At 43.0% G+C, this 22,901-nt stretch overlaps 1 protein-coding gene across 3 annotated transcripts in view; it reads right to left on the bottom strand.

The window, feature by feature from the left end:
- COP1 (COP1 E3 ubiquitin ligase) overlaps window positions 1-22,901 on the bottom strand; it is a 137,255-nt gene that overhangs the window by 59,209 nt on the left and 55,145 nt on the right. For 2 of the 3 annotated variants that reach the window (XM_063343118.1, XM_063343119.1), the window contains exons 12-15: window positions 22,111-22,254; window positions 14,481-14,589; window positions 12,616-12,697; window positions 4,396-4,512 (exon numbers count right to left, since the gene is read on the bottom strand). In XM_063343118.1, coding sequence (XP_063199188.1) covers window positions 4,396-4,512; window positions 12,616-12,697; window positions 14,481-14,589; window positions 22,111-22,254 — 452 coding nt within the window. The remainder of the gene's footprint in view (window positions 1-4,395; window positions 4,513-12,615; window positions 12,698-14,480; window positions 14,590-22,110; window positions 22,255-22,901) is intronic. The other variant, XM_063343120.1, reaches the window with a different exon arrangement.

Genomic DNA, 22,901 nt, shown 5'->3' with positions numbered 1-22,901 from the left:
AAGCTGCCACCACCCACAGCACTAGACACACAGAAGTGATGCCCTCACCCCAGAGAGCCTCTGGTTTGAGGACCAGAGGACCTCAGCAGATAGAGGCACACAGGGAACAAAAGGGCAATGAGAACACTTTGACAGGCTGCTGCATCAGCTCACATAATTCATGCCACTTGTCGGTAGACCTCTATGGGGACTTTTAAGTATTTTCCTTCCCATTTTTCCGTAAAAGGGAGTTCTTCTAAAATTGGAGAAAGTGAGAGAAAGCACAAAGGTACCTCTCTGAATATTTTACCTGTGCACAAGATAGCATCACTGACAGAGGTGAGCCAACATACAAGATTTTACTAACAAATGAGAAGGGATATCTAAACTGGAGACGGGTAGAAAGGACCTTAAGACAGCCATGCTATTTCTGTGGAGAATGCAAAGGGAGAGCTAGCACAGAGATTCAAAGAGATGCCGATCAAGTTGAAGCATCTGATTAGGAAAACCCACTTCAAAGAGGCACTTCTAATAGATGGAGGCAAGTGGGCAAGATGAATTTGCCAAGGGCAGAGGAAAATGTTTCATTAAGCAAGGTGTGAAACAGCAAGATCTTATGAAAAGGGTTTCAGCTGTATGAATGATTAAGACAGACCCTCAAGAGAAAATAAAAACAAGAAATGAAAATTGAAAAAGTCTCCTAATTTCAAAATATTAACACTGAAAATATTTACATGTGCAGACAAAATTGCACTGCTAAAGCAAGGCATGCTAGCTTGCAAGCTATTCTGCATATAGAAATGGAGAAGAGCTGAAACATGTATGTTTACTAATTTAATAATAGTATACTAGATCAATTTACTTCCTCCATTTACATCCCGAGGTACCAATACTCCCCCCTCCTGTTTCCTTCCGGAGAGGGCCCACATCTTCCCTAGTCTTGCCTTTACCCCGACGTACTTATAGAAGTTTTTCTTGTTATCCTTGATGCCCCTAGCCAGACTTCATTCTATCTGGGTTTTAGCTTACCTGATCTGGTTCCTGGCCACTCAGACAGTTTCTCTGTATTCCACCCAGTCAACCCGTCCTTGCTCCCACTCTCTGCAGGCCTCCTTTTTGCTTTTGAGCTTGTCCAGGAGCTCCTTGTTAATCCACACAGGCCTCCTGGCATTTTTGCCTGACTTCCTCATTCTTGGGATACAGCACTCCTGAGCTTGGAGGAGGTGATCCTTGAATACTAACCAGCTTTCTCGGGCCCCTCTCCCCTCCAGTGCTTTTTCCCATGTTACCCTGCCGCCAAGCAGGTCCCTCAAGAGGCCAAAGTCTGCTTGCCGCAAGTCCAGGGTAGTGAGCTTGCGGCGTACCTTCCTTGCTGCCCTAAGGATCTTGAATGCTACTGTTTCATGATCACTGCAGCCAAGGCTGCCCTTGAGCCTGACATTCCCCACCAGCCCCTCCTTGTTGGTAAGGTCAAGGTCCAGCATAGCTCCTCTCCTTGTTGGCTCCCCTACCATTTGAAGAAGAAAGTTGTCATCGACACATTCCAAGAACTACCCGGATTTCCTGGGACCTGCTCGTGTTGTCCTCCCAACAGATACTGGGGTGGTTGAAGCCCCCCATGAGGACCAGCATCTGTGAACACGATGCTGCTCCTATCTGTCTCCAGAGGGCCTCATCCTCTCTGTTGTCCTGATCAGGTGGCCTGTAGCAGACCCCTACTGTGATGTCACCTGCCCCTGTGTTCCCTTTAATCCTGACCCATAAACTCTCCATTGGGTCTTCATGCATCCCTAGGTGGAGCTCTATGCGCTCCAGCTGTTCATTGATGTAGAGGACAGCACCCCCTCCTCATCTCCCCGGCCTCTCCTTCCTGAAGAGTCTGTATCCCTCCATTCCAACGCTCCAATCATAAGAGCCATCCCACCACATCTCTGTGATGCCAATAAGATCATAGCCCTGGAGGTGTGCACACATCTTTAACTCCTCTTGCTTGTTTCCCCACACTACATGCATTTGTGTAAAGGCACTTCAGCTGGGTACCTGAGGGAGCTGACTCACTGGCTGGAGGGGCTGCATTTCCTTCATGCTGTTCTTCAGGTGATCTTCCTTTGGGGTGTTTTATCTGTGACTCCCCAGTTTCTATTGCCTCAGGAGCTCGTCCCCCATAAGACTTTAATTGTGCTGCAGCATACCCAGCACATCTCGGAGCAGCAGGTTGAGGGCCTTAGCTAGTCGGACATGCAATGCTGGGAAGTCTTGGCTCTTTTACCATTGACTACATCACTGAATAATTAAAGACTTCAAAACTGAAAATCCTCTGAGTATGTGAACAAGCCAAGGCAGAGCTAGGCCAGTTTTCTAAAATTGCCCACTACACTGGTCACTGAATTAGTGTTTTGCATCGCCCATTTTTTATTCCTACTGGGGGGCAAACAGGAATGGCCAAGTCAGTGTGCCCAATCCAACTTTTTTACTTTCCCCCCGGTACTACTCCAGGAAACAAACTTTGACTCTCCCTTATTTAATTTTATAGCCCATGTGACAAGTCACACTATTTACAAGTTAGATCACTAGTTTCATTTAGCCTATGGAAAAAGTAAACAAGACCAGCTGAAACTGACAGAAAAGCCTTTTTCTCCCTCATAACACATGACACAGGACTGTCTGACTGTACGGAGTATGAAAGTAGACACTAACTCATTTCTTTGCTGATTTTTTTAGGAGGTCAGAAATAACATCTTTCAAGACCCCAGTATTTCTTTTAATTTCAATGCAATTTTTTTTCCACGTGCATCTATGCCTAAAAGATCAATTACAATTCCTTTGTGGGAAGTCATTCCCATCAGTCCAATTACTCCATGTAATTGTTTCAGCAATCATAGTTAAATACCCATTATAGTTTTTTTTAGAGACTCAACTACCAAACATCAAGCAGGTGTAAACACTTCTAAAATTCTATCTTGTCTTCCTCCTACACCTTCTTCCCCAGTACAAATACCATTTTATTCCTCAGCATTCTCTAAATCGTAAGAATGCACATGATCTCATTTAAAACCTCCGTATAACTCATAGTGCTCACTAATCCTTCTTTCCCGAACATTCTTGTTGAAGATGAGCCCATGGTGGTTTGTTAGATGCAAGCATAGGGACAGAGACACTCCTATCTGCTTCCAGCCCACACGCCCTACAGCTCCAAAAGTCTTCACAGATTTATCTGGGCCTTATTCCCCCTCTGCCTTTCAGGTGGGAAGGAATCCCAGTTACTAATTTATCAGGAAGAATTCTGTTTCGTGGTGCTTTTCATATCTATTTTAATCAGTAGCTGACACGTTTGGAGCTCGTGCTCTCATCTTTCCCTAGAGCCTTTCTCAGACAGCACCTTTCATTCAAATGCTGCTAGTAGGTGTTGTAATTCAATTCTGTTCTTGCCTGTAATTCACTAAACTTCAGCAACATGCCTGTCAAGCAAGTCAACATTTTACACTCCAACTTGAATCCATTTTTTGCAGGGTATCAAAACACAAATTTATTTCTTCCTTTTAAGAGTCACAATCTAAGTAGAACCAGCCTGGAAATTGGAACACCTAAATGAAATGGCAAACCAGTGATTGCAACTATGGTCAACATATCTCCTGAAGTCCATAGACAGCAAATGTCGTCAGAACATCTAGTTACAAGTGCATTAAAACTCCCCGAGGAGAAAGAAAATGCAGAATTGGTTAAACATTTATAGCATCTCCTAGTTTCAGTTGTTGCACGCGTAGCATGATACAGTTTCCTCCCAAAGCGATACCCGCTCTGCTCTCAAATCTCTGTATTATCACCAAAATTATTTAATTTAAGTGAATAAAAGGCTCATTGTGACTTCCCCACTGACTACTTAAAAAACCCCACATTAACAGCGGTGCTTTGCCCAACCTAGGAAAACATAAGCCCACCCATGGGTATTGTAGTTGCAGCTATGGGAAAAAACACACAGCCACTGTTTTACAGCACGCCTCAGGTAAAACCAGTTAAAATTCCCAGTATGGCATTGTAGTATTTACAGAGCAATGCTGTAAATCAGAAAGAACAACTGTCACTATGTTAACACATTAATTTTGCTGTGAAACTCTCAAAGCTGAGCTTTGCCTGGCTGCCTCAGTGATCTCAAACACACCAGCTGACTTGCTTTCATGAGCTTTTATCTCCAATAGAGGCACCCAAATTAAAAAGTGAAGCTGCAGGATGAAGTTGACACTCAGGTATCGTGACGTCTTCTGGGTGACTGCACACTTCAAAAGTTTAACACAGAGGCATTTTAACTGCAAAGTTAAATTTTGCTGGACACAGCACCCAACAACACATCTTTGGGGGGAATAAGAAACAAGGGAAGGAAGAACCACTATCTCTTTGCCCCAAACCCCTTTTACTCACCTGCACAGCCAAAAGCTAGGTGATACCTAGAAGAGGGGCTGAATTTGACACAACACACATTAGCCTTAGCCTCGATGCTTGCTACTGAGTTGTCCAAGTTGGTAGACCACAGCTTAACTAGAGAAACAGAAAGAGAGAAATGAGTAAACAAAAAACAACAACAAAAAAACCAACCTCATCTGAAAGGCATATAATCTAGTTGTTTCAAACAGTATTCTGAAAAGCTTCAGTTACCAAGATGTTAGTGATTATAAAGGGTTAGTTGCTGCTGATGGCTGGTAGGCCTGAAAACATTCTCAAGTGTGAACTGTAAATATTCTGCCCACCTCCATACACACAGGAGACGCTGAAAGTCCATACCCTGCACAGCTGAGAACAGAGCAGGTAAGCAATCACATGTTAGAATTCCAGCGTTTAAGCCTACCAGACTTCAGACCAAGAGCAGGAAGGCTTAGATCCTTTTTGTTCCTTGTCCCTTATCTGGGATACAAGAACTCCGTGCTCCACAGCAGAACTGCTTTGCGCAGAAAGAAGCGTACCTAATTGTATGCTTGAGCATAGTGAGCAAGAACAACTTGTTTTATTCTCAAGAAACTGGCACAGACAGGAATGAAATCAGTATGCTGGCTTCCTACGTTGATATGTTTCTTTGGTACAAGAAACTCTTAACTGTTTCAAGAGACTATCATGTGAACACTGATTAAGCTTCATGGTACAGAATGAGCTCTTCCCCCAAGTACTCACTGCAGTGCTTCATGGGGTTACCAACAAAAAACACCAGTGGCTTTTCAAAGGACAGCCTTCCCCACCCTCCACAAACATTTCAAGTACCATTTAACCTTAAAGATGAAGAGTGCCAGGTGCTACCCATGTAGGCAACCTTAAGGTGCTACCATGTAGGCAAATTTAAAAGCACTCTGCCCATGGTCCAGCTGAAGGGGCAGCACATTGGCATCAAGTCACATGGCTGCCTACAAAGGCAGACTGAAGACTTAAATGTTCTCCCTTCCCCCTTTCCTTGATGAGTGGGTTGTGCTGTGCTTGGGTATCATGATCAGCATGCTGAGGCAGGAAGCAGAGCAAGCTGAAGCCAATGTTTGAGCACGCAGGAGCTACATGAAGGTTTAATCCCCTGAACAGCTGCCACAAGCTGCCTGGGCTTCTTCAGATCTGCGGCCAATGGGTCCTCTGCTGTCTTTTACAGAAAGGTCACTTTGGGGGGGAAGTGAGCAAAAATGGCAAAAGAAGAATATTGCTACCCACCGTGGTCAATAAATGAGGTAAGCAGTCTTATGGTGTGTCCCCCCCACCCTCTGAGGACCCCTCTGTGTCACCTCTTGGTCAGTCTTTCCCAGGAGCTTCGAAGCAGCAGCAAGGCTTCCACGCTAAGTACTCAAGGATGTTTTACATGGTCAAGGAAAAGAAGGAACACTGGCAGGTTCATTCTAGCGCAGCTACTTTTTAATAGTACAGCAAGCAATGAAAAGGAACAAGATGGAAGTGGTTCAGTGCTTAGAGATACTGTTTAGTGATGGTTTTTGTCAGCGTTCAGCTGACAGTTGGACTTGATGACCGGAAAGGTCCTTTCCAACCTAGGCAATTCTATGATTCTAAGATTGGGCTATTTCTGACCATACCTAGGAGAACTGCTTTAAGGAAGAAGGAAATAGATGACTCCCCAGAGCTCACTAAGGAATCATTTTAAATACAGCACTGTGGGGGTATTTGACAGCTGCCTGGAACCATTATAAAGCAGCACACATACACCAGAACTACAAACACAGATGCATGCTGTGTTTGCATGTAAGCATTATGGAAAATGCAATGCAATGCAAACAGCACCCACCCTGTTGTTGGTTTTCAGAAATAAAATCCATTCTCATTTACCAGAGCTATAATAAATAATCTTAAACATCTAGCTACATTTCTAAATGAAACCAACAGCTTTGCAAGCATGGATTACAATGCTCTCTTCTCCCAGGTGGGACTGGATGATACACCTCCTCCACCCTGTTTTGTACTTGGGGTCAGGGAGGAGAACTGAGCCAGGAAAGCCGATTTTGCCAAACAATAAAACATTAGCATTTTGCTTTAATGAACAGACACCAAGAGATGTACAGTCTTAGCTGCAGTGGCAGTAGAGGACACCAAGTTTATGGATGAGATGGTATAGGAAGCAAATAATGCCATGATTATGAGAGGACACTGTTGGCAGACAACTTTGCACCAATTCAGGCAAGTGAGAGAGATCACACAAGCTCACAGTTCAGAGCTATGTTCTGCCCAAATCTAGTACTAAAACCACACAGGCTTGTCTTGAAGCCTTCCAAGAAGGTATCAACATCTAAAGTTGCATCTAAAGCCACGAAGTCTCTCCTTGACACCACCTCTTATAAACAAATGGCCATCTGGTCTCAGTTAGCAAAAGCTAACTGTGGGCTCAGGTTCAAGTAGTCTCCTTTCTTCATTGAAGTTTTCAGGTCATAAGCTGAGCCATTTAGTCTGGTGAAGATTCAACCTGTGTGCTCAAAGCCATCATAATATTCATTACAACTAATAGACAGAGATTAGAGTCTGCAATTTCTGTGATCTAACCACTGTGGGATATGCTGGGCTCCCATTATATCTTAGTCAGTGCCATAAAAAAAAGGATATATGCGGCACATAACACGTAATGAAATGTGTCAAGTTTTCCCTAGAACTGCCCATTATTTTTTAAAAAAGATCTGACGGGTTAATAAAGCATAAGGGTAGAGTTTATTTGCTGTATCTTTCAGCAATTTTGCTGAAGTCAAGGCAGTAATTATGCAACATACAGATGTCTTGATAACACCTAGAATTGCGCTGATGAGACAAGCGACCATCTGAGATTGACTACTTCTAATATACTTGATCTCAAAGCATGCTTCCTAATTTTGCAGCTGCTCAGAGAGACATGTCTGCATGGCCAAATGTCTACCCCTCACCAAACAAGTAAGGAGATGCCTCCAGAACAGCTTTTTCTGTTTAAAATGTTTAGGTCTTATCAAGATAAATTTTTTATTTAGTTGGAGCTTTACATCAAATGTGTAAGTTTATAACATTTGGTCACAACATCAATAGACAAGGGGAGAGCAACTGACATCATTTACCTGGACCTGAGCAAAGCCTTTGACACTGTCTCGCATGACATCCCAGTCTCCAAGCTGATAAAATATGGGTTTGATGGATTGACAATTCAGTGGATAAAGAACTGGCTTGACAGCCGCACCCGAAGAGTGGCTGTCAATGGGTCCATGTCCAAATGGAGGCCAGTGACAAGTGGAGTCCCTCAGGGGTCAGTACTAGGACTGGTCTTGTTTAACACCTTTGTCAGCAACATGGACAGTGGCATACAGTGCACCCTCAGCAAGTTTGCCGATGACACCAAGCTGTGTGGGGTGACTGACATGCTGGAGGGAAGGGATGCAATCCAGAGGGACCTTGACAGGCCAGAGAGGCAGGCCCATGCCAACCTCATGAAGTTCAACAAGACCAAGTGCAAGGTCCTCCATCTGGGTCAGGGCAATCCCAAGCACCAATATAGGCTGGGAAGCGACTGGCTTAAGAGCAGCCATGAAGAAAAGAACTTGGGGGTGCTGGTGGATGAGAGGCTCCACATGAGCCAGTGTGCACTAGCAGCCCAGAAAGCCAATCATATCCTGGGCTGCATCAGGAGAAGCGTGGCCAGCAGGTCGAGAGAGGTGATTCTCCCCCTCTACTCCACTCTTGTGAGACCCCACCTGGAGTACTGCATCCAACTCTGGAGCCCCTACTACAAGAGAGATATGGACGTGCTGGAATGTGTCCAGAGAAGGGCCATGAGGATGATCAGAGGGCTGGAGCACCTCTCCTGTGAGGACAGGCTGGGAGAGCTGGGGTTGTTCAGCCTGGAGAAGAGAAGGCTCCGAGGAGACCTTATAGTGGCCTACCAGTGTCTTAAGGGGGCCTACAAGAAAGCTGGTGAGGGACTTTTTAGGACGTCGGGTAATGGTAGGACTAGAGGAAATGGACTAAAACTAGAGATGGGACAATTCAGACAATGTTAGGAAGTTCTTCACCATGAGGGTGGTGAGACACTGGAACAGGTTGCCCAGAGAGGTGGTGGAAGCCCCATCCCTGGAAGTGTTCAAGGCCAGGCTGGATGGGCCTCTGAGCAACCTGATCTAGTGGGAGATGTCCTTGCCCATAGCAGGGTTGTTAGAACTGGGTGATCTTTAAGGTCCCTTCCAACCCTAACAATTCTATGATTCCATGAAATTAATTTTCTATACATTATTTCCATGCCTAAACACTGACTAAAAGTGGCAAAAGCCTGTACTGCAATAGCTGAAGGTATCAATGTACACATTTGGTACTGATAGTAAGGATATTTCATCCAGCCTGTCATTCCTGAAACTCTTATCTGGTCGTGTGATGGAGAGGCTGCTGTTACTCTGAAAGAGCTGTAAACCAGCAATAGGATATTGCTACCGGAAAACCCATTTGCACAGATTAGAGGTATCCCTAGGAAAGGGGGAAGCTGCTGAATTGTCCTGCTAGGCAAAATTTTGGATCCACTGCCTTGTGCAGGGTCAGGAGGGTAATGTAAACTGATGGCTGTTAGCAGGTAATGACCACAGGGTACTCCTTGTGGAAGACACAGTCATACAGATATTTCGGTTGGTATTTTAACTACCAACATCTTCTTGAAATTTCAAGCCATTCCCAGTTGAATCCAACAACCCCACAAATCTCCAGGAAATTATAGAACTTTTTAGCCAGGAAAATGAGCAAACTGAAAGTTTAACCTGATATTTTAAGAGCAATAAACACCTATACCTCCAGTTACAGTCAGCAGAAGCTGAAGGAACAAACGATCACTGAAAATGAAGCCCCAAACAATCCTCTGAAGTCCTCGAGAAAGCAGAGGAGCAAACTCTAATCTGCAGTTCTCAGGCTAGTTCCCCTTCTAGATGGTCGTGCTTTTTTATGAAGCCCACTCTGCAAATCTGTGTTGCCCCCCTGAATTCAGGGTCACTATAAAAAAAAAAATAGCTGTAGGATTGGTAACCAATGGTCTCATTTACCAAGGCAGCATGGAAGTTACTTTTCTTAGATATAGTGAAACAGATGCTTGCATTCCTCCCTGCCGTAAGACAAGCAAAAGTAACCTCTTGCTATGGCTCAGAGCTCTCAGGTGCTCCTGTTGTGCTCCACCTTTCCATTTTGAGCTGGGAATAGTGAAGGGACTACAGCTTACAGACAGGACATAAACCCAGGACTCTTTCTTCAGTTGAATTTGTCAGTACTGCTTGTATCTCCTCAAGCTTCAGAGAGTTTCAAAACCAACACAAGAGCAGAGAACAAATGCTTGATCACTCCAAAACAGGTCTCTACCCCAGTGGAGACTTAAATTCTACCCAAATGGCATCACCAAATATTTCACTCCATCTCATCTGCTAACTTTACCATGGTCACTAAACAACATTCCCAATCCAGATCAGACAGTTGTAAGTCGTTAGCTCCAGCCTTATCCTGGCACTTTGATGGCATCATTTTGCTTTCACAAAATTAAATGATCTTTTCTCCTCCAACAGCAGAAATTCACCCTTTCCTACTTAAAGGAGAATCAGAGCTCCTGCCATTATTATGTGCACAGGGGAACTGAAATTAAGACTGTGCTGTTCCCCCAACCTCCTTATAGCACAAGTGAACACTTTAATGTTGCTCACTGCTGTCTAGCTGGTGTACACCTTTGGATCCCTATAGACATACACAACTACCTTTGCCCCTTTAAAAGGGAAGGACATGACAACTGTAGATAAAAGCAAGGTTTTGACACACACAGCCGTTACTTCAAATACAATAATGCTTTTACACTCTCATTATCTGCTATTAAAGTAGAAAGATCTTCCATAATGAAGATTCCTGGATTATTTTCATCTAACAACAAGGACAATGCAGGACCCAAGGCCCAAGGATGCTGTTTCTAATTGTATCAGAATCATTTTATCCCTAATAGCACTCCATTTGTTAGCACCCCCTTTGCTGTGCTGGAGCCCTGGCAGAGGTAGCTGTGAAGCACAGGATTTTTCATCTAAAAGCTCCTTCCCCAATACATGCCTACCCAGCATACCAAGTGCCTTAAAAATTAGCTTCCAACTTGAAAAGACCAAGGAGAGATGGGCAGATAGACAGGCAAGTTGGAAGAACTGGCAAAGGTGTCACATTTTTGCTGGCTTGTCCTGATCACTCAACAGGAAAATGTTATACTTATGCTTTCTGTGGGAGTGCGGCAATATTAGCTCCAATTGTTCTGGTCACACCAATATTTATTAGTATTGAGATTTCTTGTTAGAAAGCCCAGTGTGGCCTCACACAAGCAGAGAAGTAAAAGAGGACAGGAAGGGTACACAGAACTTGGATTTCCCACCGGACACGGCACCTGGCCAAATGTGTATTGTAGGTACAGAAAGCTGGCCAGAACTCAACTAAACGCTCCTGAACATAAGCAGAAGGCAAAAATTTAAGTTAGGCAGGTTTGAGTTAAGACACTCATGATAGGTATTACCTTTTCCTCATGTTTAACCCTTTCAGTGTGATCACCAAAATGGAATGTGGACACTGTAACATTAATTTGGACATTTGCTACTCTTGTTCTGTACTTTAAAGTCTTCTCCAATCTGTGCTTATTTCAAACACTTCCACTCAGGACTCCGTTTGTCTCTAATGGGCTTGTTACATATGCAAATCACAGATAAACCACAGTAGAAATAAAGGATAAAATGTTCCAGCCCAGTTTATTCCCCAAAACCTCGATACACCTTCAAAACACCTTCGTGAATTGAAATGCAAGTTACATAGATCTGCCGGCTTTATTGCCATAATTTCCAAGTAAGCACTACACTTTTAGGAACTATTAATGAAGAAGTGAACTGTTACGTTAGAGACAGGAGCTGGGCTTGCAGCTGGCTTTGCAAAACTGGACAACTTGTTAACATGCTAATAAATGCATGTCTACCCGGCAGATAAGCTTTTTCAAATGCATAGCATGAATGGGGAGCAAGGAGATGATGAGGCTGAAAATTTACAAGGTGAACTGTTCGCTCCTGCTGCATTTAAGCACACAGAAAACACCCTTGACTTCCACCAAAAAGGGAGGGGAAGCGTATTAAAAAATAATATTTAAAACACACCTTAAATATAAAATAATCATTAAAGCTGCATTTTGTAAGTGAAATCACCAGCTACATTAAGACTGCCAAATGCAATTGAGGAACACTAATACAGTTTGGTTTTTTTTTAAACAGAATTGAAAAGCATTTTAGAGGGGGGAGCAGCTTTCAGAGTTTAATGTTTATGAAAAATTAATTTATCATTTCAAAGCAAATCATGAAGAGTTCTGTCCAGAGCTGTATCAGCCCAGCTGGGAAGGCTGAAGCTGATCCCCACTGACTATGAAAGGAAATCTAAAGCTCTTGCCGCTTAATAACTCTAATTTGATATTGTAAACATACTACAGATAAAATTTTGTTCATTGGGGATGAAGAATACTGCGTGTCTCTCAGTGCTATCCTTTTCTTTACAAGCTTCCTATTTCTTCTTAGGAGGGACATTTTCTACCAGTATGTTGGGAAAGGGCTTGTCTTAAGGATTCTTTCCAAAAGCCCTGCGCCAAATGGACCCCGGAGTGTGGAAAGCTGAGAGTCACTCCCAGCGCTCCCAGGCAGTCCACCATCCGACTCTGTTAAGCTCCAAGAAACAGACTGCACATTGTGAAAGTGGGAAGCTTCTTGTTGTGCAGTCTTTAACATTCAGAGCTACAGGTAAAACAGCAGCAGGCGTTTTTAACTTCTGCTTTTTCATCAACAACCTAATTTTTTAAATATAAATACATGTTGTTCTTTTGAAAGGCCCCAAGGCTTTAACTCAACAACCTTAACTAATGTTAAAACACATTTTGCTTTGTTTAGTGTCCTGGAAAATGCTAGCTAGAGAGCATATTACCCGAAAAATGTGAACATTGCACCAAGAAATATTAATCCAAACAAAGCCTCTCCATTAATATCCAAACAGTTCGGTAATATCTTTACACATTACCACACCAACTACAATACTGAAGGCAGTTGAGGAATCAGCTACTTGAAATATCACATTTTTGTTCCTCCAAGGGAATGCAAAGTGTAAACCTTCTGCAGGGAGACTGAAAAAGAATAATACCTTTGGCATCATCTGAGCCTGAAGCCAATAGTTTTGGGTCCATCAAGTTAAAGTCAACACTCCAGCACCTTTTCTCATGCTCCTGTTTAGAGAAACAAAAAAAAAAAAAAATATTGCAAAGCAGTGAGCTATAATCCGATAAAATAGTGAAAAACAACCCCAACACATGCTGTTTGGCATAAACTGTCAGGAGAGTCCTGGATAGAGAAGCTTATTGTGTTTAGCAGTTTCTCAAAAAAATATTGTTCTCCCAATCAAACCAATGCTAGTAGTATGCTAGACATGACATGAAAGCAGAAAACAGTAAAATGGCAATTTTGAAAAATAAAACTGGTTGTATTTTGTTCTTTTATTTGAAAGAAAAGAAATAATGATTCCAGGAAATACACATTACAGATCTGGTTTTGCAGCACAGTTTGGCTGTGGTTCCACTGTGTGCTGCTTCTTGTTCTAGCGGATCACAGTTTTATTTCCCAAAACCAATCAGATGCCTGTTCAAAGCAGTTTCAAACATCTCCTCTCCAAAAGTCCAGGAAATTCTCACTTTCCTACTGACCTACGAAACAAAACTTCTGGTGTCTGATCCTGTGTTTTTCCACTGAAATATTCTTACAAGACTGCACACTCTCCCCCAAAACACAGAAAAGCTGGTTTTGCTCTGCTGGCACATCCCATATGGGAGCAAAACACTGCATTGAATGAAACCCGAAATTCAGTCAAATCCTTTGTTTAAAGCCTTCATTCAGGCTTGCAAGACGATGACACGAAAAGCTCACCAGGACAAAGTCACTAGAGGATTTCTAATAACATGCGAAGCAGACATCAGTATGCATGCCTCTATGCAAATACAAATAAAAAACTCAATTTATCAGACAGGAAGCAAGATGAGTTTGTTTCAACATAAGCAACAGCCGGTTCTCTCTAGGTTCATTATTTAGCCTCATAAAGAAATGCAAAATATATTTGAGAGGAAAACAGACAAGATTTATTTTGTCCAGTATAATTTTGTTTTAATTGAGGTATGCAACAGATTAGTGAAAACAAGCATCATAAAGTGGCCAAAACACAATGAAAAAGTAAACAAGGGCTCAAATAGGAATAAAAACTTATGTTGAGCTGTCAAGAAAGGGGAACTGAAGGCCAGTCTGCAGTTCATTTGTTAACACTGACCAGTGTCAATGCACTAGGCTACCTACGCAACAGCCTGCAGCACTTCCAGCTTCTCCACGAGCAGAACAACCTCTCTTCCAACCGCCCTGTTCTGATCACTGTGAGAATCCATTATACAGAAACACAGCGTTCAAATTGCATGAAAAGACAAAATGCCAGAAACTTCTCCTGAAACAGGTCTCGCTGTTGAGCTCAGCCCACTCGCACGCATGCGCTGCATCAGGAAGGGTTCTGCCTACCACTCTGTTCTCCCAGCCTCACCACTTCGCACTGCATTTTGCTCTCCTGCCTTACAAGCACCTGCAGCAGCAATCACCGCAGGATTTTACAAAAGGCTTTTGAGAAAGACCAAAGTGGAACAGGTATGGAGAGACAGAGGTTTCTAAAGAAAGGAGAGACAAATAACTTTCAGAAACTCATTTCTCCCCACGCAGATTCCCTACCTGAAAGCAGCAGCAAGGAAACGTCAACTGCCTCACGACTGTGACAGGAAGATATAGCTGCCTCCCTCAGAGGACTACAGCTCAATAAAGCTGCGCATATAAGACACGTTTACCAAACAGGAGCAGCATCCATTTCACCCTGTGGAACGTAAAAGCCTATTGCTGGACTAGAAGCAGAATCTCAGACTGAATACTGCTCCCCCTGACACGGTCCATGGCATAGGAAAGTATTGCTCACTGATTGCACGTTACCTGGTAGACTTTGGATCTTTGTCCTGTGAATCCATCCCACAGGATGACTGTGCCTTCATAGTCACTGCTGGCTAGCAGGTTCTTGTGGTAACTACTCCAGCTGATACAGCTTAAAAGGAAAGAGGCCCAGTCAGTCTTATATTAAATTATACCTTACAACACAAAAATCACTCTTGCAATACATCAGGCTATTAGTGTCTTTGCAAAGCAGACAGCATTTGATCAAGCCACCCCACTGAAACAGTCAGGAAGAGACAAAACCAAAACCCACCAGAAACATAACAGACTTTGGACCACGAGTTAAAAGAAAAGCTTTACTGGCCTAAGTGATGCTGCCCTCCCTCAATATGAAGTGTTAGGGCTTGAGATTTAAAAAAGTGTTGATCTCTAATACTGTGATTGTTGTGCTATTTGAATTCCACACAAATTCTCACACACAGTTCAGGGTTTGAGTCTTAGCCTTTTGCCTATAGCTGCTACTATTATTACTACCATAAAGATATTACCTAACAGAAGCGATCATGTAAAACAGAGGTGCACAGATGGTAAATCAGCCTCTCCCCTGGCACATACATAACATACCTGTACCTAGTGCAAATGAAAGTTTGACTTCTGAGAAACTACTTCCAGCTTTCCGTAAGTGAGGAACAACCTCCCCACACCTCCTATCCAGAAGGAAACAGCAATTTTCTATGGGCAGTTTAGGAGATGTTTCTGATTGAGTACTGCAAAATATATCACGTAGGTTTATATTTTAAACTGAATTAAGTGGCTGTGCAAAACTAAATGACAATTCCACTGACAAGCTCTAACCAACAGCAGACAAAACAAGAACAGCGACACTGCCAAGTCACAGTCATAGTGTTCTGGCACCGTGCCTCCACTCTGACTCCCAAAAAAATGTGACAGAGGTAAGAAGATTTGTAATACTTGTTCACCGATTTTTGGACCATCTGGCACAAAAGCACGCCAGTTGGTATCAACTGTGATGCACATAGCAGAAGCTGAACTGACAGATACAATTCATGCAGGTCATCAAACAGCTCTGACACAGTTAACTAGATTACGGTGGCCTTGGGGCTAAGTTTTAACCAACAATATAAACTACAAGTCCATGATTCTGTAACTTTGTAGTACTGCTTTGATCAGTGCAGCTACCCGTTGAAATATGATGTAAATACATGGATACTGACTTAGGAATGTTATACCTTGGCAGACTCTTGCTTCCACTGGACACATGCAGCCCAATTCCCTTGGGAATACAGCACGTACACACAGAAAAGGGAAAAGTCTTTTTCCAATGTAGTTAAAATATATAAACACTGTTAAAGTAGTCATTAAATAGAACAGTATCCTCAGCCCTTGCACACGCAAGCACTGTTCACAAATGTATCATCAAGGAGGTATCACTACATGAGCACTACTACCATCAGTTACCCACACAGAAGCGCAGCTCTTGACAATCTATGATTTACTAGGATCCTCATTCAAAGAGGCTTAAGTGGCTCCCTGAGGACCAAATGAAGCTGGCAGGCATTGCCCACCAGGACTGCAAGGTGAAGGCTGCGGCAGTCCAGAGATAACAGTGTCTGACATCTGGAGCCTTGTTTCCAGGCGGAGCAGTCAGTCACCGGTGGAAGCAGAAGCGGTTCAGAGCCCTAGAGCTACAACACAGGGAGGCTCTGGGCTGGGAAGAGGCACCAACTAATGGCAGGGGGTAGACACTGCACTAGGCATTTATTGGCTTCAAACCTGTTCCCCTGCCATCTTATCTCCACTGAAGTCAGGGCCTTAAGGAAAAAAAAATAATCTGTAAGTTTAGCCATCACACAGAAGTAGGAAGAATACAGCCCAGGGCCAGATCTTAGAGAATGCAGTCTTCTATCTGGACAGCTCTGGAAGCACATCAGGCAGCATCAGCAAGTGGAGAGAGTCCTAGAGAAAGGCAGACATGCTACTGCCACCCTGGCTGGTTAGAGGATGGATGCTCTGTGCTAGGGGAGCACAGGATCCACACCTGACTGGCAGAAGAGAGCTGGGTATTGCAAGCTGAACTACGAAGAGGAAAATCACGTAACCGCATCTTGTCAAAAAAGAAGTCGCCCCGGACAATGAAAATTAGAAATTACTGAGTAGGCAGAAAAATATAAAGGACAGAGTTTAACAGTTCTGCTTGAGATGTGATAGATCTAAGGACATAAGGAGTGTCAGGTTTGTTGGGAAAGGTAATACTTTATTGGGTTGATCAATATAGATGGAGAAAAATGAAGGGTTTTGTGACCAAAAGCACATCCATTAGGTCTGGCACAGCAAAGATCATGCTAAGCACCGTGTCCCACTGAAGTCTGATGGGGTTAACGCTCACTTGGAAAGCATCTGTAGATAGACTGAGAGGGGAAAACAGGAACTGACATGTGAACAATGTTTAGGGATTTGCAGCCAGTAAGTTGTTCAATTAACACCTTTTAAGTCACACACACCATAAATCTTTCATTTTTAAGGAATACGATTAAAGGATCATAATAAAAAAAACCAATCCTGTTCCAGCTCTCTGCCTTAATTCTCCCCTTCATCACCACCCAACTCTTTACAAAGTCTGAAACTAGAGCATTCTCCTTGACATTGCAATACTTGAACTTCTTTATATCTGAAGTTCTCAAAAGCACAATTCAGGGTTGGATCAGGTGGAGGGGAGCTCCCTCCCCAGGTAAGGGACACTTTTTACCAAGTGCCAACTGTCTTTGGTTGTATTCTCCGGCATCTGTGATAACACAAGCTTGAAAGGCAGTCTTGGAGCGGGGACAGTACAATGTTTCTCTTCCATGGGGCTTCTCTGGGACCTACAAGGGGTTGAGATGCTACTGCAATACTCGTGAATCTTTCCTCCATGCCCAACACAGGCAATTTTGTTGACATTTCAAAAGAGACCTTTTTGAGGTCCCCCAAGGTGTTATCATGGGTAACAAATTGATTAACAGACTCAAAAATGCATGGGTGAGCAAGTTGGAGAAGAGGAAAGGGCAAAAGGTGAGACAGACCAAAAATGCCGCTTACACAGTCTCCACCAGGTTAAGCATCAAAACCCCGCAAGTACATAAAAATAACCTTTTGTAGACCACCTTTAGATGGCCTGCGGCCACATCCAGGAAGAAACTGAGACATGGACGCTATGAGATACGATACAAAAAATAGCCACCTAAGGCTGAGATAATGCACAATTCAGTGTTAGATTAAAAGAAGTTATGCAAGGCCATCTTTTATTTTAAATACCAGTAGCTGTATTTTTTCAGGTTTTGGTCCATTCTTTAATCCAGAAACAGGGTGATAGTTACACCCCAGAGCTTTATCTTGCCATAAGCTGTGATAGCTTTCCTTCCTAGGAGATTAGCCTAGAGAAACTCTAGTTGAAAGCTAATCACTGACCCCCTGAAACACTCTCCTAACCTCGGCATCCGATCTGGACACAAAGAATTCCTGACCCCGTAAAGATTTATGTGCATCCTTCATTTTATGCGGAGATGCAAGTCAGCCAGCTCAGCTCGTGTTGTCAGTCACGCTGATGCTTCTTTCATGAGCCAGTATTTTTATGGCTGAAATGTCTCAAACCCAGGATCGAGTCACCCAGTGTCAACCGCCCCTCCAGCCATGAGTTAAAGCTTTTAATAAGGCACAAACTGCTGTGGTCTCACCTGCTTCCAAGCACCAAGTGCTTCAGACCAGTCTATTACCATAAGTCAGCCGATGCCCAGGAGTTTTAGGGCCAAAATGTTTTTAAGGGAGTGATCTATTACTGTAAAGGACATCCACATGAATAACAACACTAACCAAATACTTCAGAGACATACAGAATTATGTTACCATTATGGAAGCTTTAAAAAAAAGCCTTTTTTCTAATAAATCTGGAGCAAACCTCTAGTAGGGTTAAGAGACAAACGCTTTTAAAGAAAAACTTCATCTTCTTGCAAAGTGAAACAGTTACTCCAAAAACCGGAATTAATGAAAGTTGAAGGTATATTTCCTTATAACCTGTTTAGTGTTATATGTTTTCTGCATTAGAAATACGGGCATCTAACATAACCACTTGTGAGGTTTTTCAGCATAAAGAGAGGCAATACCTCCTCAAATAGCAAAGACTAAGATGAAAGGTACTATACACCAAGTTTTTGCTTAATTTAAATTTAATAGTGAGAACTGAATGCCATTTTAAAAATTGACAGCAATACAGCCATGAACTGCTATTAGGATAGAGCAATCACACATTTGATTTATTGACACCAAAAAGCGAAAACAATAAAATACTGGCAGCCTCATGATGCTTTGCTTTTACTGCAGTTGACTAAACAGATGCAGCCGATTTTGGAGCTTTGTGGTGACATCTATCACTGGGGTACAGATGATGCAAACACAGTGGTGGGCATGGAGAATACTAAACATGGATTTCAAAAGCATGTTTACCTAACCACACTTGCACATCACCTATTGTAGATTAACAAGGCCTAAAGCCAATTTCTTCTACCTGAATGTTGGATCTCCTTATTTTTCTCCCCCTGCAGCCTATGGCAAAACAAAAATCTGCCTCTTGAATAAATTAGAGAAAAGCTGTGGCTCACTGCTAGCCGTTCAATCTCTTCTTGTCCTTTCCCACCTCCTCCTGCACGGGGGGAGCTGCAGATTATTGTCTGCTATAGCTAGGGACACAGTAAATCATAATTAGCTCACAGGGTGCTGTTTATAGCTACTACACAATGCCAGGATTTGTTTCTTGTACTGAAGCTATGAATCTGTAAATGGGATTTTTTATGAGGATTTATGTGTCATCTTGTGTTTTTCCTAGAAGCTTATGCCACTGTCATTCCCAGGGGATGCAGTGCGCATTTACCAGAAACCCAACACACCGACTTCCTCCCTGTTCTTAAAAATAGGGATGAGAAAGCTCAGCAGATGATGGGGAAAAAAAAAGAATGTATTTAAGAAGCAGGTGGGTGTAAAAAAGGGGGTTGGAAAAGAGGAAGAAAGACTCAGCTACAGCTGGTACCAGGGCTCCGCTCCAGAAAAGCCTACAATCAGTTACTGATGGCATGAAGCTCAACCTTTCAGCAGGCACCCAGCTGGCACATGGTAGAGCAGGGCTGGGCTGATGCCAGCCCCATCCCAGGCAAGGGCTTCCCTTCCCACAGCTGCTCCAGGCCAGCAGACTTGTTCTTGGCCAGACACAAGTTCTCACAAATGCTGTCACCTGTCTGCTTTTATAAAACACCCATCAAGAGCTGCTGCTCCACCAAAAGCTAAGTCACCAATATAACCTCTAACGATTTATGTTCCACCATCATCACTCTGAACAAGGTTAACCAGGATCAATTTAGGGTAAGCTTTCCATGACACATGTTTGGAAAGCCAAAGCGCCCGCAGACAGATAGCTCCAGTGCTGCGCAGAGATGGAAGGGACATTACAAGCTGTATCCGTGTCACACGTCAGCTTCAGCACAGCCCATCTGCACACTCCCCTGCATGCCTGCTAAAAAATACGCCTGCTAAAAAACAGCCAGGGCATAAAGCTTTGCACAAGGCAGTCCTATTACACAGGATTTTATTTTTTTTTTTTCCAAATAACGGCACCATGATGGAGCCCCAAACTCCAACCAAGAACTTTAGCAGAATCCCTAAGAGATGATGATCAAGAGAGGTACCACCCATGTGCCACAGCAGAAATACATCTGTCTGTGACATCAGAAGGGGCATCAGCAGGTAGAATAAGCCTCTGGGAGAAGCTTTACCGTCACCCAAATTAAGATCAACAGCTTTAAGCCAAGGCTTTTTACAAAAAGCTGGCTCCACTTGTTTAGATTTTTTTATTATAACACAGGCACATTTTCAGCATACTGCAATATTCCGTAATGAAATTACAGCCTTCATATATAATTTCTCCCTCAAGCTACACCACTTCAGAATAGCAAGTTATTGTGCTGCTCGACACTGTCACAGTGAGCCCCGGCACCCGTGACTGGCAGCACAGCTAATGGAATATAGCAAGGATGCATTTGACTGACAGCCTAACTTTATTACCAGCACCACCCGCATGCCAAAGGAAGGCTGATATAATGTGGAGGTATCAAGGGGGGGGTGGGGGGGGAGAAAAAATGCATTTCTTCAGAGGAATGAGAGAAAGTTAGGCAAGGAAATAAAGAAAGAGGACCCTGTCCACCTGTGCTGCGGCACAGTGCCAGAGGACAATACACTTGGCATTGTCATATATATATATGCAAGAAATTTGAGAAGAGAGAATAATCTTGAATGCAAGCAGTGTCTTGTCTGGAGCACAGAGCTGACAAGAGTAATATCACTGCAGGGACTAGCGCATCTCTCCTCACCAGCACCTGCTGGAGAAGGGAGAACAAACAGCTACCTAACACCTGGCAGGATCATTGGGGTACATCCCTGCTAAAATTTGAAGTAAGTTTGGAAGTCAGACTGAGAGAAATACAGAACGCACATTGCTTTCCTTTGCTAATTAAGGCAAGGGGTATTAATTGACTGCTAGATGGTTCTCCTATTATTCTGCTTTTCTCTGCAGAATAATGAAGCTGAATGGAGTCAGCTCTGCTATGACTCAGTCAAAAATGCTGCATGTTTCTCAAGGAAACATCTTAAGGATGTTTCTTATCTTAAGGAACATGTCAACTACAAAACTAAGCATGACTTTTATACTATAACATATGCTTGCAAACGTTATTAATCTTGTTGCACAACATTTTGTGTTCGTAGAAGCTGGACTGTTATGTAAATTTATTACTTACGCTGTTGTGCGTGCTTTATTGTTTTTAAAACGTAGAGTACCAAATAAAAAAGTGAGTTCAACAGAGATACTGAAGACTTGTATTATAATACTGAATTGATTTGATTGCCTGCATTATTTAATTTTGAGTTTTATCAGCATTTGTTAATTAGAATTTTTAAGCTATATTAGCCAGGTTCTTTCAACTTAAGTTCTGACATGGTGGTCTATATTTCTTTGGTTTAAGTCATCCAAAAAAGATAAAAAAGTAGGTTGACGACAACAACAGCACCACAAAAGCAAAAAATCAAGCAAGGTCTTTTCCCAACAGCTTGATGAGGCCCAGCACAACAGTACTTCAGGCAGATGTAAATTCATAGGTAAAAGGTACAAATGAGGCCCATTTCCTGAGGACTAGCAACCTCTCAGCAGAAGGGAAAGGATCTGGTCGATGAAGAGAATAGAGCACGAAGGAATCAGTGGCTACTATAAAGAACAGCGCCCAGAAGTTACCTCGAGACAAATTAAGACTTTACCTGGACCATATCCACTACTCTGCTTTTACTCTCCTTTTAACCGACTTGCATTTGCAAGGAATACAAAAGCAGTTCAGTACCCTATGTCTCTTTTTCCTCTGAATACGCGGCATGCTATTACCTTGGATGAGCCCAGCATACACAAGTAACAGTGCCCATGCCGCCTGATCTCACCCAAGTTGAAAGGAAGCTCTCCATCAGCTCCTGCATTCCTCCTTTCCCCTCCCATTCCCGCAATGGATAAAGAAAGCAAAACAACTACTGCACCCGAAGAAGCAAACGGAAGAGGCCCCCCGAGTTTAAATGTAAAGTCAATGCCTACCTGATTTTGGAATTACAGGTCATTTCATTCTCAGGGTAGTGAATATCCACTGCATCCTGAATGACTGTACCATACTCATAGACTTTAATCTTCTTTGTCACCCCAGCAATGGCAAAGTAGTCACAGTCTCGGTCGAACTCAATACTGAGGAATAAAAGTACAGGTTGAGAACTGTGTAAACACAACGCATGTACTTACCAGCAGGGTATTTTACCACCTAAACGTCTCAGATGGCAGAGCTGATGATCACAATTTGCAGTTAGCAAATACCCCGTTCAGAGCACCTTGATCAGGTCTAAGCACACACACCAACAGCATGGAGCTCTTGCTCTCAGGCACCATCTTCTAATCCCCTCCAAACACACCTGCATCTCCATTTACCAAAATAGGACTTTTTGTGGTAGCACAATCTCCCTTTTCAGACACTCTTGAGGTTTTCCAGTTGAACAATACTATCTACGTTATGTGGCACCCAAACGTCAAAGCTGACAGCTCGCCCTGGAAATGTGCTTAAAAACATTCATCTGTACGCTCTACAAACACAGCGCTATGTGATGCTGTCCACTGATTTCTCTCAGCTGCACTGCTGCCTCCCTTAGCTCCTATATACAGCGGCTTGGGGAACTCCAAGTGTTAATGCAGATAAACCCAGTATTTGTGGAAAAAAACTTTTAACTTCCCTGAGTAACAACAGAAAGTTGAAACATATCATCAGTACTGTAAAAACCACGCACACTACAACTTCCACTTCGGGTTGCTCATGGAAACTGCGGCACCTTCTTTCTTGAACT

The sequence above is a fragment of the Chroicocephalus ridibundus genome, chromosome 8, assembly GCF_963924245.1.
Source record: "Chroicocephalus ridibundus chromosome 8, bChrRid1.1, whole genome shotgun sequence".
Classification (NCBI taxonomy): domain Eukaryota; kingdom Metazoa; phylum Chordata; class Aves; order Charadriiformes; family Laridae; genus Chroicocephalus; species Chroicocephalus ridibundus.
This window is presented reverse-complemented; position numbering and strand designations above follow the sequence as displayed.